General features: G+C 39.1%; 2 protein-coding genes across 2 annotated transcripts; both read right to left on the reverse strand.

Annotated features, from left to right (window-relative positions):
- Positions 1-760: 760 nt before the first annotated feature.
- On the reverse strand, positions 761-5,150 carry LOC124112322 (SCO-spondin-like). The gene is made up of 5 exons (XM_046472383.2): positions 4,998-5,150; positions 3,157-3,261; positions 2,696-2,727; positions 1,705-1,896; positions 761-1,171 (listed from the first exon to the last, which is right to left on the reverse strand). The coding sequence occupies exons 1-5, from the start codon at positions 5,114-5,116 to the stop codon at positions 840-842; spliced, it is 780 nt and encodes a 259-aa protein (XP_046328339.2). The 5' UTR covers positions 5,117-5,150; the 3' UTR covers positions 761-839.
- Positions 5,151-12,791: 7,641 nt separating this feature from the next.
- LOC125376856 (mucin-like protein) lies at positions 12,792-19,488 on the reverse strand. Its single transcript, XM_048389177.1, has 5 exons — positions 19,348-19,488; positions 16,128-16,226; positions 14,602-14,633; positions 13,644-13,835; positions 12,792-13,182 (listed from the first exon to the last, which is right to left on the reverse strand). Exons 1-5 carry the CDS (start codon positions 19,413-19,415, stop codon positions 12,845-12,847), a joined length of 729 nt encoding a protein of 242 aa, XP_048245134.1. The 5' UTR covers positions 19,416-19,488; the 3' UTR covers positions 12,792-12,844.
- Positions 19,489-19,725: the final 237 nt, after the last annotated feature.

Below are 19,725 nucleotides of genomic sequence, written 5' to 3' on the forward strand. Positions count from 1 at the left end.
TTACATAACTGATATATTCGCGAACACCGGGTGTCATTACTATTTGATAGTGATTCATAAACACTGAGAAGCGCTTTTATCTAATTTTTAAGCATTTATTTTAGAATTTACTTTCACTTTGTGTGAGTTCATGGAGCATGAACCTTCATAGAGTGAGGGTCAAACTGTACGAACGTCGGAGCTTGCATAACGGGAAGACTACTTGACATAAAAAGTAGGATCATACAAAATATTTTGGGTGTTATTTTGTTGAAATTGTGTCTTCACTACAAAATGAATCCCCTAAAATTGTCATGATTCCTCACTTAGTTAAATTCACTATATTTAGCAGCAATGGTTCAAGCACATATTTCGGTAGCCTTGTGGTTGAAGCGTTCGCTCGTCACGCCGAAGACCCGGGTGCGATTCCGGACTCGAGTACAATGCCTGAAGCCCATTTCTGGTGTCCCTCGCCGTGGAATATTGCTAGAAGCGGCGTAAAAACATACTCACTCACTCACCCACTCAGGCACACATTTCAGCATTTCTCTTAAGATCATGTGCACGGAATGGGTTTAGAGATGCAACGATCTCCGAATATAAGGATCTAATGTCAAAAGTCCCTTGGAGATCGTATTATCCATGTTTTACTGCAGTCAATAATGATTTCACCCTTGTTCGCATATTTTCTTTGAAGTTTGCATCTCCAAGCTGAACATTCCAATGTACAGCTGGATTATGTGTAATAAGCAATTTCAACTTAAACAAACAAATGAATTCATTTTACTTTGCCATGCCTTTATTACATTGCAACTACACAATCTGAAGTACTATGTCTGTTAACAATGACATACAGAGATTTACTGCGTCTCGCAGTTGGCATTTGTTGGCCAGTCGCAGGTCTTGGTCACCCTGTTGTAGTGGAGGCCACCGGGACAGGGCATCTCATTCATCTGGCCGTGAACGCAGGACAAGAACTTGCCGCACTCCGTCGGGTGGGCCGCCATCTGGCCGTGGAAGCAATCGCCGTGCTCTGCATTGGCGTGGACGCAGGTGTGGTGCTCCACGTTGAAGACGGTTCCGTCAGTGCAGTTCTTCAGGAAAGCCTTCTGGTGGCCAAAGTCGCATTGGTAGTAGTTGTGAGCGACAGTTGGGTGGGCGTGGTATTTGACAGTGTCAGCTGGGCATCGGTCTGTTGGGGGAACAAATCAATATATTTTCTCTTTGACATAAATATCCCCGGACCTCTATATCTGTCCTCTTACAAAATATAGTTAAATGGACATTGAAGAGGATTCGTTTGAAAAAATACTTTGTTTCAGAAAAAAACTTGAACAAAAAATTGTACCAGGATTGGATATGTTGGTTATCCACACAAAACAATTTTATCGTGAAGAAAAGAATATTGTTTGGCTTTTCTTTCCAGCAATAAAAAGTTTGTCTGGAAGTGTTGAGCGAAAATGTATTGTCTCCATCAAACAATCCATGATCAGGTACCGACCATGGGATATTCTGGTAGGTCCCAGATTGTAATAACCATGCTTAGAGTATTGAAAAACGTGATAAACCTTGAAGGAAAGCGTATCAGGAACACAAGATATAGCGTTTGGCTTTCTGGTAGCGGAGTATAATACCACAAAAGGTGCAAGTAACCATATTGATGTGGTCAACGTCCTTCGGTTTATTCAAATTTGAAAACACACGTAACACCATGAATTGACATACCTCCACAGGCCTCGGTGTTGCAGGCGATGGTGGCCTCTTGGGTGTCGTCACCATCACAGTCATTGCCACCGTTCGTGGGAGCTGGGCTGGTGCATGATCGTGTCTTAAAGGCCAGGCCCTTGCTGCCACCGCACATCACTGGGCACTCCTCATACAACTCATAGTCAGACCAGTTGCTCCAGCCTCCGTGAGCTGCAATGACACTCATTAATAATAATAATAATAATAATAATGTGCATTTATATGCGCCAGATTCCATTCCAAGTGGATGTTCATAGCGCTACACTATTTAATTTATTACCCCATGGATCAGTGAGCACTCGATTTACATTCTCAGCTCCCCGGGGAGTATACAATGATTTAAACACAATATGTGCAAGTGCAAACTGATTTCCTTTTTTTTTCAAAAAATATAAATTATAGTTCCAAAACAGATAGTTTAGATTCACATGGGGTCAACATTATGACTTCCTATGAAAGTCTACGTAACACATTCCATTACATCAGACAGATAATTGTGTACTGTTATTGTGGGAAATACATGCTTCTATTGTGTACTGTTATTGAGGGAAATATATGCTTCTATTGTATACTGTTGTGGGAAATACATGCTTCTATTGTGTACTGTTAATGAGGGAAATGCATGCTTCAAGTGTGCACTGTTATGTAGGAAACACATGCTTCAAGTGTGCACTGTTATGTAGGAAACACATGATTCATGTGTGCACTGTTATGTAGGAAACACATGCTTCAAGTGTGCATTGTTATGTAGGAAACACATGCTTCAAGTGTGCACTGTTATGTAGGAAACACATGCTTCAAGTGTGCACTGTTATGTGTGCTCGTGGGTTTCACCGAAGTGGTACACGTCTGAGACCTGCATCACTTCGGGCTTTCCCCCCGCATTAAGCTGACATGCCGTGATATAACTGGAACAATGTTAAAAGCGGCGTTAAATCCAACTCACTCACTCACTTTAACGTGTACTTACTGCAGGGCTCGTAGCAAGTTCCAGTGTATGACCTGAAAAAGAATTTTAATGATGAAATACAATGATGTGTTAAACTAGATAAATACAAATATCGATCACATAAACATTACAGAGGTTTAGCCGCTTTCAAAACATGCCCAACATGATATGAATTACTAGAAAGAACCTTAAACATTAGTTCAGTTGACGTTTCAGCTTGATCTCTTTAATGAATCCATGAGGACGATCTGTCTGAACAAAGATGGTAATCAGGAGGAACAAGGGTAAGGTCTTCTAGGTGCGGTGTCTTTAATCAATTACCCACCCATGCTTCCTACTGGGTGGAGGGGATCCACCCCCCGATAGTTTCAGCAAGAAAAGTGTATTGGGTTTGGAAACCAACGGCACAAAACGGTGTCTGTTTGATTTCCTTCAATGTTTCGTAAGTGTTACGTGCTGTGTACCAAATGTATAAGGCTCACCTGTAGCTGCTGCAGTAGTAATATCTGGTGTAGCCAGATCCCCATCTATAGTAGTAGTAATACCTACAGTTGGAGCGCTTGTGTTTCGTACAGCTCTTTGGGCAACTGAAAGAACAATAAGATATACCTTAATTATATAATAAACTGGGCAGCAAACGAAAGTATAGGTCGAGTTCCATGATCGGTAAAAAAATAGCAAGAAGAGGGGTCAAAAATGATTGATCAACCACAGTTTGAATGAAAATGTGCAATCACAGGTAATGTAAGCTCAAGGTAAACAATGGTGGGGTAAGAAATTTCATTTTCAAAAGTTGTCTGAAATGTCATCAAAAAATTGTCAGACACACTACAAGTTCATTGCTCTTTGGGCATCTGAAACAATACAATGAAACGTAAGCCAAAAACTTGTTTGAAATTCATTTTATATTTTGTCAGATCCCTTATATGCAAGGAATATTATTATAGAGGTACGCTGTATAATCAAGTAATCATAGTTTCAAATGTTGTGTATCATTCCATGAGTTTTACTGCTGATGAATGTGCGATTGGACCTGGATATTTACCTTATTGCAAGGATTGATAATTTGTTCAAATCAACGTTTGAAACAATCATAGATAGAATAGATGTTTTAAATACACAATGCCATTTACAGAGTGGTCAAATGTAACAATTGTTATATTTGGAATACCACTTTCTTAGTAATGTACAGATTCTCGTAATTTTGGGGGTTGACTCCCGTTCGGGATTCGAACCCACACTGCCAGACTGAGGCACCTAATCGCCAATTCACAAACTCAGCGATCTAACCCACTCAGCCACCCAGGCGTCCTATCCCAATATAACATCTGTTATAGATGTTTTAAGCCTACAACAAATTGATGTTATCGACGTGTTGATATTTTCATAAACTGAAAATACAGTTGAAGTCAAGTCAAAGTTCATCTTAATATACAGTAAACTACGTTTATAACGAACACGCTTATAACGAACTGACGGATATAACGAACTTACTTTTTTTCCCCGACTATTTGCGGTAGTTATGCTGTATATATGCTTATAAAAACTACGTTTATAACGAACTAAAATTAGTGGTCCCGTTGAGTTCGTTATAACCGTAGTTTACTGTACGTATTATAGCTGGAAGTACCGCTATCACACAGGTCGGCAAATTGTATGTCACCATGAAGGGGACTGTGTAATTGATCCAGATATACAACACTCCAGTTCATGGTAATGTATCACGACAAAATTGAACATCCAAATTCAAGTTTTTTACATGTCAATAAAAGTGTCAAAAATATTGCTCCATCATAAAATATCTGTTCTAAAAGCCCAACAAACATCCACCAGGTTCACCTTCTCTTTTGAAATGTCGTTGAATGGACACGGTTCTACGGTTCTGACTTTGTCATAAGTATGTGTTTATGAATCACTAACAAATAGTGATGGCACCAGGTGTTCGGAAAAGGAGACAGTATCCTGCCCCATCGGTGGCACCCGTCACAAACACATGCAAAGTCAATTCAATTCTTCACCTGATAAAAACACGGGAACAAAATGGGGAATTGCATTGGACATCAGTTTCATTTGTCTTGTCTAGCTTCCACTAGCGTCTAGAGTCCACTGAGGGTAGTCGTAACAAACACGAACAAAGACAAATCATTTCTTTTCCTGTAAAAACTAGGGAATCCCAACTTTTTTGTCACTGATGCGTCAAATTTGGAAATGTCCTCCACATGTCTACGATAAAATTTTATGAAAGCTTCCCTAAGACATTGAATGTTATAACCTTTATCAAGCAATTACTGAGCCAGAGTAACATCAAAATATACAAGGTTACCTTGCTCCGTACGCCTCCTGGAGGACAACAACCAACAGGACTGCGAAGACAACAGCGTACTTCATGTTGCTTGAGTTTCGTTCAGAGAGGAACTGACAAACCCTGTACCGACTCTCCATTTATACAGAATCTCAAGACCCCCATTGAGTATTAGGTTTCTTATCTGTGTATACGTTTGGTATTGCTGTATTTATTTAAGGACGACCATGCCATGCCATTCGTCATATGTGAAGTGGAGAGGAAAGTTTAAAGAAAAACAATGGCACCACAACGTACGAGCTGTCTCCAAATCTAGAGCAGTTCGTTAGATGGTACATTCGGGTATCACGTTACGTTTGCAATACCGTTGAATATGTCTATGCGGTTGTAATTCGAACAGCTTGATCTCCAAACTGCTTCGAGTTATCCTAAGGTTGTCAAGATGTGTATGCAGGAAATGTTTGATGCCATGAGTTGCAAATAACTCCAAGACTTCAGATTCGTTCACAAACATCGTATCCAATTTTCCTTTCTAATGTTTAATTCTTTCATATTTCATAATTTCTTTCGTGATTAGGAATTGTATATTTTAGTCTTTATGTAGGGCATACCGGTGGCCCAGTCGTCTAGTCGTGCAGAGTTGCGTCCCTTGGGCACGCACGGAATCTATGATCGTGGGGTCACTCATTTATTCGCCCTTAATAAAAGTATTATTTGACATGTGTTACCCAGTTAAAACTGATGCGCGTTTTAAATGATGTCAAATGCAGATCCTTATTTTGACTTGTACCATATGTTCCCGTATTGATCAGGTGAATACTTGACGTGCCTTTCTACGTGTTTGTGATGGGTGTCTGGGGCAAGTTACGCCCACCTTTTCTGAAACACTTGGTGTCATCACTATTGGAAAGCGATTAATACACGCATGCTTTTGATATAGCCGGAATGGTACAATGGACTCTGCTATTGTAAAGATTTCTTATCATTATGGAATGGCTGTTGTTGTTTTTTTATTATATACAAGCTGAAACTCAAAACTTCCACAAATACACTTGCTATGTTTAAAAAAAGAGACACTCCACATTAAACCAAACGATAAAAACATACTGCATACATTGCAATTCATATACATCCAGTTGACTTACCAATAATTCCTTCCCCTCTTGGGACAAAGTAAAAGATAGAGCACGGCTCCAAGCCATGATAAAACCGTCCTATCTTTCCTTGTAATAAGTGTTTACTATTTTGCTATTGGTTCTGATGCCGTAAAATTTGTTTGTCTTCAGAAAATCTGTATTGAATGTTTCAATTTATGAACTACACCAAATGTTGGGTCAAGGATTTCAGTTATTATCGTGTGACCAGAAGTTTTTTTGTTTTGTTTTTTTTGTTTTTTTATAATTTTATTTTTTTTCCAATCATTTTACATTTATTTGATAAAATGTGACATTCCAGTACGTAGCTAAGTAATCAGCTAAATAGATGATGGCATGTTGACCAAAATTTATAGAATAGGGCAATGTCACACTCAATAATCGCTGCACATTTAGTAAGGTTGTAGTAGTTTCTTATTTCGTTCTGAAAGACTTGAAATGACGGGTGTCTTTTGTTTAACTTACTTTTAAATATAAGGTCTTTTATTATCAAAAAGATGATGTTTAGAGGGTCATTGCGTTTTTCTGGAAAGCCAATCATCACATGTTTCTTTGTAATTTCGATTTGGATGTTAGCCTTTTGAAGTAGCCAAGCTTCAAGTTTACGCCAGATTTGCTGAACCATATTACAGGACCAAAAAAGATGGATTGGGGTCTCGATATCAACTGAACAAAAACTGCAATTTCGACTTTCAACATAACCTAATTTACACAAGAAAACATTAGTCGGAAGTATATGATGGAGTATTTTGTATTGGAGCCATTGCAGTTTAGTGTCTCTCGTACATCGAAAAGGCATTCTATTGTATTGGGACCAGTTGTCAATTGAGTCATCCGTTAGAATATTCTTTTCCCATTTCGTACAGTGTACATTTTTTGTAGTGACTTCTGAAATTAGTAAGTTGTAGAAGCATTTCGATCCATTTACAAATTTAAGTACATTTTCGATACATGGGGGTATAATTGGATTTTGCAACTTGTTCAATTCTTCTAGTTCAACATTACTTGCCTTAAAATAGTGTTTTATGGCCACGATAAGGCCGTTATATAGTAGGAAGTTCGTTTTTATCTCGAAAGATTTTGAAAAGTTGTCAAACGACAGAAATTTTCCATCTTTGTCAAGGAGGTCATTTATGAAACGTACCCCCTTTTGATTCCAGGTGCTATAAAAAAAACGGGCTTCCGCCCAATACATATATTACTGTTAAACCAAATATTATCGGCCAGTAAATGATTTGCGTTGTGTTCCAGTTGAGCGTTTAAGTCCCACCAGGCAGTCAAAATATCTTTGTAGTAATTGTTAGGGGTAATTGGTAGTAGTTTATTTCTTAAGTAGTTACAGTTATGTTCTAATATATTGCCTGCACCTACCGGTAACTTGGGAAGATTAAGATTAAATAGATAACTCCACTTGGATTTCGAAGTAAGAAAGCGTCTTATCATTGATATTTTTTTAGCCTGGATTGTTGCTTTAATGTTAGGGACATTGAACCCTCCATCCTTTTTTTCACAAATGATTTGGTTTCTCTTAATTTTGTCAGGCTTATTCTTCCAGATAAACTTAAAACAATTTCTTTGAAATGCATTAACAACATCAGTGTTTGGATTTGGTAGTCAACTGAATAAGTGATGTAGCTTAGAAATAATTAAAGATTTTAAAATCGTGTTTCTGCCAAGGGGAGTAAGGTTGCGGGCTGACCAAATAGACATTAGCTGTTCACATATTCTAATCTTTTCTGTATAATTTGTTACTATCATATCATCAAGATCCTGGGTAAATGTAATTCCTAGAAGGTCAAAGTCACTTTGGTCCCAAATGAGATTAAGTTGGGGGCATAATTTCATTCTTGAGCGTTTTTTTTATCCAATCCATGTGGGATGCGTTTTTTCAATGTTAACTTTTAGACCTGAAAATCTGGCAAAGACGTTTAATACATTAAAGAGACATTGTTCGGAACCGTCTAAAATACATGTTGTATCGTCTGCAAACTGATTGATTAGAAATTCTACATTGTCTATATTTACCCCTTTGATATTTTTGTTGTTTTTTATCATTATGGCAAGAATCTCTGCACAGAGAATAAATATGTATGGAGAGAGTGGATCGCCCTGACGACATCCCCTTTGTATATCAAACATAGGCGAACCATAACCATTTACAAGTACACTGGATTCTATCCCGTTATATAATGTCATGAACCACGAACGTATTGATCGTCCAAAATTGAAGAAGGCTAGTGTCTTATCTACGAAGGACCAGTCAACTGTATCAAATGCCTTTTCAAAGACGATTAGTAGAAGTAGTCCAAGAATTTGGTTTGATTCTGTGTATTCCATAAGGTCATAAAGTAAACTCGTTATCTCGCCAATATACCTACCAGACATAAAGCCTTTTTGGTCGTCGCTAATTAATATATGGAGCACAGATTTTATTCTTTTGGAGATAGCAAGTGAAGCTATTTTGTAAAAAACTGATAAAAGTGAGATAGGTCTCCAGTTTTTTAAAAACAAAATTGGTTTGTTACCTTTTGGAATGCAAGTAATAAGTCCCCTTTTTAGAGTTATGGACAATTCACCTTTATCATATGATTGATTTATAGATCGGATTAAAAATTTGTTGATATCTGACCAAAAAAATTTAAGAAATTCAGCAGTGAAACCATCGGAACCGGGGCTTTTATCATTTTTCAAACATTTCAGTGCTGCAAGTAGTTCTTCATAGTCAAGTTTGCCTTCTAGTGATGATGATAAATTTCTATCCAGCTTTGGCACATTACAATCCTTCAATAAATTTTCAAGATCAACATTACTAACATCATTTTTCTTATGATAGAGTTTGGAATAGAATTTTCTAATTTTTTCTTGAATTTCCTGTTGATTTGTTAAAACATCTCCATACTCGTTTTGCAGACAAGAGAAAGATTTATTTATGAAATTTCTAGACTCTAACGATAAGAAATATTTGGTTGGTTTTTCCCCCTTTTCGACTGCGTTTACTTTTGCCCTTATCATAAGCCCTTGCGTTTTGATCCTATTAATATATTCTAGTTTTTTTTCATTTATCGTATCAATTTCCTTTAGTATCTTAGATTTGGCTTCAATGTCGTTAGTCGCATCCATGTCCTCAGTTAACTGATTAATCTTAGATATGAGTTCAGTTTCATCTCTTTCTCGTTGGCGCTTTTTATAAGATGAATATTTAATAGTCTCGCCCCTTATCTGCAAGAGTAGAATTTCGAAAACCACCTGGTCGTCTATGGTAAACTCACTGTCAGTAGAGTCATAATTCTTGTATTGTAAAATTGTTTCCGATATTGTTTTTTTGACAATAGCTACATAGTCTTTGTCCCTGAGAAGCGAGTTATTAAATTTCCAGAATCCTGCCCCCCTGTCTATTTCAGTTAGGGTAAATGATATTGATACTGGAGAATGGTCCGACATAAAGCTTGGCTCGATCTGAGTAGCTGTAATAGACTGGATCATTTTATGGGACACAAGAAAGTAATCAAGTCTAGCTTGCTTCAACGGAGATGGTTGGCGCCAGGTGTATCTTTTTTCATTCGGGTATCTCTCTCGCCAAGGGTCAACTAGGTCCATTTCATCTTTTAATTTCATTATTCTATCTCTCGCCTTTGGATTATTATTGTGTTTATAATTGAAGGTGTCAAAGTAATAATCTTGAACTACATTCCAATCTCCACAAACAATTATATGATCGCTATTTAGTGATTTTATCGCTGTTTCAAGATCGTTGTAGAAGATAGGGTCGTCAACATTCGGACCATAAAGGTTAATGATAGCTAACTTATATTTATCGATTGTGATTTCGACGATTAAACTATTACCATCATTATCTTTTACAACATTATCAAGAGCAAAGTCTATATTTTTAGCAAATAGGATAGCAACACCTCTTGAATTACTACTATAGGAACTGTAGAAGCAGTGTTTACAGCCCCAGTCTTCCGTTACTAACTTTTCCATATCTTCAGTAAAATGAACATCTTGTAAGCAGTATATAGATGAGCGCTTCTTTTTCAAAAATCTAAACATTTCCCTCCTTTTTTTCCTATTATTCAAGCCTCTACAATTTAGAGATGTTATCTTTATCTTACTCATGTTTTAAGATGATATGCTAGCAAGGTGCTCACAATGAATGAATGAGAATATCCCGTAGGTACAGTATGGTTAGGGAACATGGATGGATATGAGCAAGAGCGGGAGTTGAGTGTAACATTGTCCAAAAGCATACATACAGCTATATCTATAGCAAATGAAAGACTCAGAAGCGTATAACAAAAAGTTGATAAAGATGAAAAATGATTGGTAACTGAGCGTTGGGTATTCATGAAGTCAAGGCTCCACGGATGATAACAATTATCATAGATCACGTCGACAGCTTAAATTTAGTAGCTGTTTCATACTCACACATTTGCATTGTGTCCATGTAATTAATCCAGAAAGGTCCAGAGAATCCATAAAGAAAGTATGTGACACAGAAAACACAACACAAGACAACAGCGTACCACAGAACAACACCGTGGTACTGTGGCCACATCTCTCACTTTGCGCGGGAAGCACGTGCAGATTGTGTGCCTACAAATGTGCTTGTCTTATAACTGGTTATTGTTCAGTTGTTTTACCGTATAAAGTACATAAGTCTATTCATTTCATGATGAAAATGAGAGGAAAAACAAAAGCTAGCATAACCAAAACACAACAGTGGCACAAACCGAAATGAAAGCCAATTGGCGGGAAAACAAAAACGTTTCGTCACACATTGATTAACACTGCTAATCTTTTCTCTGCGTTCTGGATAAATTCTACCGTACTTGCCGAAGCACGTGTAGATCTGGTTGATTCGGACATTTCAAAATAGTCAAAATAATGCAGCAGAGACAGCAAAAGGTTATATATGAGTGCAGCTTACGTTGTTTAGCGTCACTGTGTATAATTATAGTCTTTGTAGACGTGTTTCAACAGTTAGGCAACAAAATCATCCGTGGAAGTGGAGAGCGTCTCAACCACGCGTGCGACCCGTATTCATGCGCCACCGGAAGTCCGGAGTGACCAGAAGTTGTTAAATAGAGCCCTGCCAATGAAGTTCTGCATGTCGTTGATGCGTAACGGTTGCTGTGAAGTCACGGCATATGGTTTTACCTAACCATCGCCTGTACCAACACCACGCTTGCCTTCCAGTGTGGCATCGTGAAGCGCCTCTGTAACTTCCAGTGATCCACCCCAGATTTTGGAATGTTCCTCATCATCTTCTGAAAACAGGTCATCGTCGGGTTTGACACCACCGCCTTGTGGTTCTTCCCAATACTTAACATTGCTTTACAGTAAACTACGGTTATAACGAACACGCTTATAACGAACTTTTTAGTCCCGACTATTTGCTGTAGTTATGCTGTATATATGCTTATAACGAACTACGGTTATAACGAACTAAAAGTAGTAGTCCCTTTGAGTTCGTTATAACCGTAGTTTACTGTAGCTGGTTGAGTGAATCTAAACGAAGATAGTAAGATATCCGTCATCAACTGCCACCATAGTGTAGCGGTGTTGTGTTGACACACTACAAACCACACGAGTCAATCAAACACATGTCATGCTTTCAATTATTGACGTATTACATCCTTAGATTTTATATCACTTGGTTTGCAAAGTATTGTATATGAACAATTGTATGGATAGTGGCAAGAATAAAAGAAAATAATGAAGTGGCTTTTAAATTGATTTTTGAAACAAATCGTCGTATTTGTGTTGTGTTCGCACTTACTCACTTACTCACTCACTCACTCACTCACTCACTCACTCACTCACTCACTCACTCACTCACTCACTCACGAATGGTTTCAAATAGTGAATATATGATGACCCCTTTGAAAAATATTTCTGCTTCGAAGAAAAAGAATTATTCCTAAATAGATACCTTTATGTCTAATGAGACATACTGTTCCACATTGAATTTAATTAGAAGTAAATTTAATCATCTGTTGAACTCAGTCATTGTGAACTATGTGAACTATAATTGTCTGACGTTCGCGAAAATCGGAGTGTCGACATTAAACAATCTCACCTATATAGATGTCATCTGAACCTTTACATATTATCGTCGAGTAAACGGGATTTCGATGTATTCTTAAAACTGCTAACGTCATTATGAATCTACATTCTGTCATCTGTGGGATGATGTGAAAGTCGCTTTTAAAAGTATTGCTTTTATTTGGCTACGTACAATCACGAGTGTGTGTGCGTGAGTGTGTGTGTGCGTGAAGATCCGGGTTAGAATAGGTCTTAAACAACCCATGCTTGATGTAAAAGGCGACTATGCTTCTCGTAAGAGGCGACTAACGGGATCGGATGGCTTGGTTGATGCATGTCGTCGTGTCCCAATTGCCTGGATCGATGTCAATCACTGGATTGTGTGGTCCAGACTAGATTATTAACAGACCGCCGTCATATAGCTGGAATATTGCTGAGTGCGGTGTTAAACAACAAACCAACCAACCAACCTCGTACGTGAAGCATATTTTTCTGTCCATTGTTGTCCATTATGTTAAGCTCAGATACATGTAAGGGTCTGCCAATTTGATTATTCCAAAAATTATTTTGTCCTCAGAAACAGAATCAACAGAATACGCCAAAGGAAAAAAACTGATGCAGTATGATCTTTATTGTAGGTCCAGTGCTACATTGTCATCTGGTCTTCTATTCTTCATCCACGATGCAGTTGACCATCTGAGGCCAGTTGCACAAGTTGTGTCTGGTATCAAACTGCAGACCGCCAGGGCACTGATGGAGATGAAGCTGCCCATTGGAACACTGGAAGAACTTACTACAGTCTTCCGTGTGAGGGATGTACTCTCCGTGATTGCAGCTGGGGTGCTCTGTGTCTGGTTCCTTGCAGGTCTTTTTCGCCTGGTTCCAGACAAGTTCATTTTCGCAGACCTTCAGGTGAGCCTGGGAGCCATGCGCTCCACAATGGTAGAAGGACTTCTTGTCTTTTGGGTGCTCGAAGTAGGTGTCAGTGTCCTGAGGACACACATCTGAATAAGAACATTTTGATGAAATATAACAAGATGTAGCGTGTGTGTGGTTTCATGCAACTTTCTGGATTATCAAACTACATGGCAGCTGAGAACACGAGAAATTTGATTAAAACAACGAAATTTGAAATATTGCCTTTTTCTATCAAATCCCCCTCTCTATGTATAAATACACCATTTGCCATCTTAGAACATGTAATCCTACCCATGTCGATCATGTTCTATTTGCATGAACAGTATAGAAATTAACTAAACCAACTACGAGGACAATGATTTCAAACTCGTCTGAAAACGGACAATATCAATATTCCTGGATTCATTATTTATAAATGAGATCATTTACCTGACAAAACCCAAACAAATTAAAAACTTGCTTTTCTACACCTGAAAGATGAGAGCAACGTTTATGTCTTCAAATGATAAGGTAAGGGTATCATTAGCACGTCAAGTTTTGTACTTACGACTGCAAGATCCATGATTGCACGTCCTGTTTTGATGTTCGAGAGAGTCTCCAGTGCAGGAGCGTCCAAGGGCAGAGGGTGTCGGGTTCGTGCAGCTTCTTGATCGGACGTGAAGGGCAGTTGCTCCTCCGCAATACACGGGACAATCTTCCACCGTCTCCCAGTCCGAGTAGCCAGACCATCCTCCGTGAACTAAACAGTACATGAATGTTGTTTTACGCCGCACGTACGTAACCGCAGTCCCGAAGGAACTTTGGTTTTAATAGGTTCCATCACTCTACAAAGGGGTGGCTGTGAGGTTGATTGTGTACCGCGACAGCGTGTAACGTTAAGGATACTTTCAACTATTTGTTACAGGTCGCCGTAGCTTTAACTGAGTGAGTGAGTGAGTGAGTGAGTGAGTGAGAACGTGGGTTTGTGAGTGAGTGAGTGAGTGAGTGAGTGAGAGCGTAAGTGAGTGAGTGAATGAGTGAGTGAGTGATCAGGTTTGGGTAGGTGCATGGGTAAGTGAACGAGTGAGTGAGTTTGGTTTAACACCGCTTTCAACACAGGGATTCAAACCCACGATCATAATATCTCAACACTGCCTTTCCTCTTTCCAAGCAAGCATATATATGTCAGAGAGATATTTCGTTACTAGTTTACACAACCGTAAAGATCCGGGTTAGAGTAGATCTTCAGCAACCCATGCTTGCCGTAGAGGCGACGATGCTTGTCGTAAGAAACGACTAACGGGACCGGGCGGTCAGGCTCGCTGACTTGATTGATGCATGTCATCGTACCCCAGTTGATTAGATCGATGCTCATGATATCAATCACTGGAATGCCTGTTCCATTAGTTAGACCACCATCATATAGCTGGAATATTGCTGAGTAGGGTGTAAAACAACATATACAAGAGGAACAACAAACAAACAAACAAATAAACGAGTAAACAGTGGTATTTTCTTCTACCTACCACAGGTGGCGTAGCATGTGCCAGTGTACGATCTGAAGTTGAAACAGAACACCCGTCAGATAACTCCGCATAAATGATTCTGAAATATTGCTGAGCTAAGAAGCGTATTTGAGCCACATTCAAAACAAAATGTCTCATCTACGTAGGCCATACATCTACATAGATAACACTACTACATTACGTATGTGATATTATAATGTACGTAGAAAGAAGAATGATCTACTATCAACAATATCACTGTCAGAGAGACGATTATAACGAACGACAATACCTACGATGGCCCATAAAGGACATGGAGTCTGTTTTTCAATATTTTGATATTTCACTTACTGTTATTGTAACCTTTTGCAAATTAACACGATTTGTCATACAAATATGTGATAAATCATGTATAAAGAAGATATTGAATCGCTGAAAATTGAAGCGAAAATGTCAAAAACTAAAATGAAAATACAGAAAACTATTTACACCGTGGTGGAAATAGTTTTCTGTTTTGTCATTTTCGTTTTTGACATTTTCGCTTTTGTTTTTGACATTTTCGTTTTTGTTTTTGACATTTTCATTTTCGTTTTTGACATTTTCATTTTCGTTTTTGACATTTTCGCTTCACATTTCAGCGATTCAATAGCTACTTGAAAGTACATTTTCCATGTTTTCGGTTGTTTTTATACATGATTTATCACATATTTGTATGACAAATTGTGTTAATTTGCAAAAGGTTACGATAAAAGTTAGTGAAATATCAAAATATTGAAAAACAGAATCCATGTCCCTTATGGGCCACCGTTAATACCATATACGTAGATGAAAGTATGGCTAACGTATATGATACCTTTTTAGAACGTGGGATTAATACGCTAAACACAATGCAAGGCAGTCCAAACGCAAAGGTAACAATGTGGGAAAGTGAAAGTTCTCTTTCGTTGCAGTCAGCAATGTTTCCGCTATACAACGGCGGTCTACAAATAACCGAATGGTTGATAGCGTGAACAGCTATCACCGACGTCGGGTTAAGACAACGCACCATCGGCCAGGTCACACTTGGCAACCAACCAATCCCCATTTGTCATCGGGGAGGTCGGATATCCTAGTGTCCCAAGCGTTCGTTTGTCGCACAAAGAGACCTGGGTTCGATTCTGCCAATGGTTAGTATAACCGTATAATCATACTCACTCACAGGTCATCTCTCAAGACATGGTGCCTCTCTCTTTGTCTCCCAATCTTTCTTCTATCATTCTCTATCACCCACTCTCTTTCTTTGTCACTCTCTCTCTTCTCTCTCACTCCTCTCTGTCTCTCTCTCTTTCTTTCTCTCTCACTCCCCCTCTCTCACGCTCGCTCTCTCTCTCTCCTCTCTCACTCTCTCTCTTCTCTCTCACTCCTCTCTGTCTCTGTCTCTGTCTCTCTCTCTCTCTCTCTCTCTCTCTCTGTCTCTCTCTCTCTCTCTCTCTCTCTCTCTCTCTCTCTCTCTCTCTCTCTCTCTCTCATAGCTCAGAACGTGGTATTACGTTGTTACTGTAGCTCACCTGTAACTGCTGCAGTAGTAGTACTGTCGCCAGCCGTAGGAATAGTACCAGTAGTAGCGACAGTTGCTACGCTGATACTTCTTGCAGCCGTAGGGACATCTGAAAATACAAGCAAATACTGATTAGGACGGTGTTGAGCCATAGTAATCCAATATGACACGTTATCTTACAGCATAACTGGAAACTACCCTCACACATATAACGATAAGCTGTAAAAGTTGATAAGCCCATTAAATAAGGTAGGTTGGGTTTGGCGAAAAGGGGAGGGCGCGCTAACCAGCCTTCATGTTAACGTTAACAGTTTACGAATTTGAATAGAAGTGGATATATTTGTTGCCAATGGTTAACCAGCACTCTACTGAGTCATGAATCGTTTATGGCGATTCAAATACTTGACTATGGATAACTAGATCTGTGTTCAATGTTTGTTTGTAGTTTTCTGTAGCAATCAGCAATATGCCAGCCACATCGCGACGGCCTGTAAATAATCGAATCTGGACCAGACAAACGAATGGTTGATATCATGAGCAACATAATAAAGGCTGACTGTATTAGATAATATCTAACAAACAAAAGAAAAATCTCCACACTGAGATAACCCCCGAGCATACGCTTATAAACTCAAGGGAAATTGTTGTTTTTTTTGTTTGTTTTTTGTTTGTTTGTTTGTTTGTTTGTGTTTGTTGTTTAACGCCGCACTCAGGAATATTCCAGCTATATGACGGCGGTCTGTAAGTAATCGAGTCTGGGCCAGACAATCCAATTGGGTTTCGATAACATGCATCAACCATGTCAGCGAGAATAAACACCCGATTCCATAAGTCGCCTCCTACGGCAAGCATGGGTTGCAGAAGACCAATTCTTTCTCGAAATTCGGGTTTTCACGGGTATGGAAAGTGAGTGAGTGAGTGAGTTTGGTTTTACGCAGCTTTTAGCATTATTCCAGCAACATCACGGGAATGTTGGGAATCGAACCCGGGTCTTGGGGCGAGCGAGCGCGTTAACCACTTAGCTACCCTTTCAGGGTAAGCATGTCTGTGTTTTCCGGGAGATTTCAAGAACATCGTCACAGCCTCCGTGATCCGGAGAGGGGAAGGTCGGTTGTTATATGCCCCGCTCGGTCGTACTAAAAGACGTTATAGGATGTAACTTGTTGTTACCCTTCCTGGCGCTCGGTATGGAGGAGGATGAAACAAGGTCTTTTCGGCTCTGAGTCAGTATATAGAGTCTGCTTGGGGTATCCAGGGTAAACTGGTATCTCAGTAAGCTAGCACTATAAAACCAGCGGTCAGTCCCTCGTGATTCTATGAAACATTCCAAGGACATGATCATCACAGGAACTGTTCTTACCACTTCATACCGAGCCATATAATTATCAACTTTCTACTTCATACCGAGCCATATAATTATGAATTACCACTTCATACCGAGCCATATAATTATCAACTTACCACTTCATAGCGAGCCATATAATTATCAACTTACCACTTCATAGCGAGCCATATTATTATCAACTTACCACTTCATAGCGAGCCATATAATTATCAACTTACCTCTTCATACCGAGCCATATAATTATGAACTTTCCACTTCATACCGAGCCATATAATTATCAACTTACCACTTCATACCGAGCCATATAATTATCAACTTACCACTTCATAGCGAGCCATATAATTATGGACTTACCACTTCATACCGAGCCATATAATTATCAACTTACCACTTCATACCGAGCCATATAATTATCAACTTACCACTTCATAGCGAGCCATATTATTATCAACTTACCACTTCATACCGAGCCATATAATTATCAACTTACCACTTCAGAACGAGACATATAGTCATGAACTTACCACTTCAGACAGATATATAATTATCTACTTACGTCTTCAGACAGAGACATATAATTATCGATTTACCTTTTCAGACAGAGACTTATGATTAATTATGAACAGTGGGCATAGTTTTATGAATGTTACAAGGAGCGTTATATAGGCAAATATTATGTTGTTGGGTACTTATCAAGATAAATGTCATGACTCAATATTCAAACAAATAGATAGACGTTGACTTTGGCGTTGTTGAAATTTCAATTGTCAATGCAAGAGAATAACCAGTCTTGATTGTTCGCCTAAACAGATTTGCCGAAAAAGTCAAAATAGCTGTTGAAATTATATGAATGGACTACTGAATATCAATGATGCCACCAAGTGTTGGAGTCAAAGGTAAGCATGCCCTGCTTAAAAAATATCTGAAAGCTTGTGGTCACGAGAATGTCACGAATCGCCGGGAGAGTTCACTTCTGTAAAGATGGCAACACATCAAGTGCGGTATATCCATACTGCTCGTTAATCATAATTCGGTTTATTTAATTATATTACATTTGGTTTACAAAGTTCATTATTCGTGTTTAAAGTGCAAAAGTTGGCTTTTGAGTTTGTAAAACCAATGCATCTCGGGTTGTCATGAGATTTGCCCAAGCTAATTCGACTGGGCCCTGCACTTTGGTTTAGGAAAAAGTAGTCAGATATTGCTAATGAGCATTCATTGTTAAAGTACCGCCTCTGCGGTCTAGTGGTAGAGCGTCCGCCCGGAGAGCGGAAGGTCCGGGGTTCGATCCCCAACCGCGTCATACCAACAGACGTTAAAAGATGGTACTTGTTGTTACCCTGTCTGGCGCTCGGCATCAAGGGGCTAAAACAAGGACTGGTCGGCTCGGAGTCAGTATACTGTGTCTGAGTGGGGTATTCATGTTAAACTGCGGCATGGTATCTCAGTGAGCTAGCACTATAAATCGGCATCAGTCCGGACTAGTACAAGCAGCCACACAAACACACACACGTACATGCACGTCGCTATATATGTGCAATAATCTTGGACGCGACGTTAAACCCCATTTCACCTCACCTCACCACATTGTTAAAGTTGAATAGGTAAAAGTATGTTTATAAGTAAGTTATTCCGCTCCTCGGGTTTTTATGAGATTTCCGTATCGGAAGAAAAAATCTCGCAACCCTGCACTGCGAATTGCAGTACCTAAGACTTCATGATATACCTAAGACGACTACGCCACCCCTACACTACTGTAGGTAATGGAAAATGGCGAGTTCACGACTGTAGAAAGTGAATAAAAGTTCACAACTGAAACGCTCCTCATCCCATCCCCCCACCCCCCTCCCAACAAAAAACTATATTCAGATGAACAATAACTTACGTGTCGGCGTTGACGTCATTCAAGACAACGACGACCAAGACGGCCACGACTGCGAACAGGAACTTCATCTTTGATGCTCGTTGTTGAAAATGACTGTTCTGATTTTAGTTCTTACAAATCGCCTTTTATACCCTTTGGCTAAGAATATCAGTATTTTAGGTCATCACCCTTGTCATCTGAAACTGTTTTTTCTTGTACATGTAAACATTTCTACATGTGTATCACCCACATACCTAAACATATATGGAAATCAGACGGATTATGTTAAGTTAACGTATTCATGGTGGTGTTTTAATGGGATGCAGATATTTTTCCGATGATAAGCTGGTATCTTATTCAAGCCACACGGATACGTGAGTTTGCTTAAAAAAATTTACG

This window comes from Haliotis rufescens, unplaced genomic scaffold, assembly GCF_023055435.1.
Source record: "Haliotis rufescens isolate VD_foot unplaced genomic scaffold, xgHalRufe1.0.p SCAF_8, whole genome shotgun sequence".
NCBI classification, from domain to species: domain Eukaryota; kingdom Metazoa; phylum Mollusca; class Gastropoda; order Lepetellida; family Haliotidae; genus Haliotis; species Haliotis rufescens.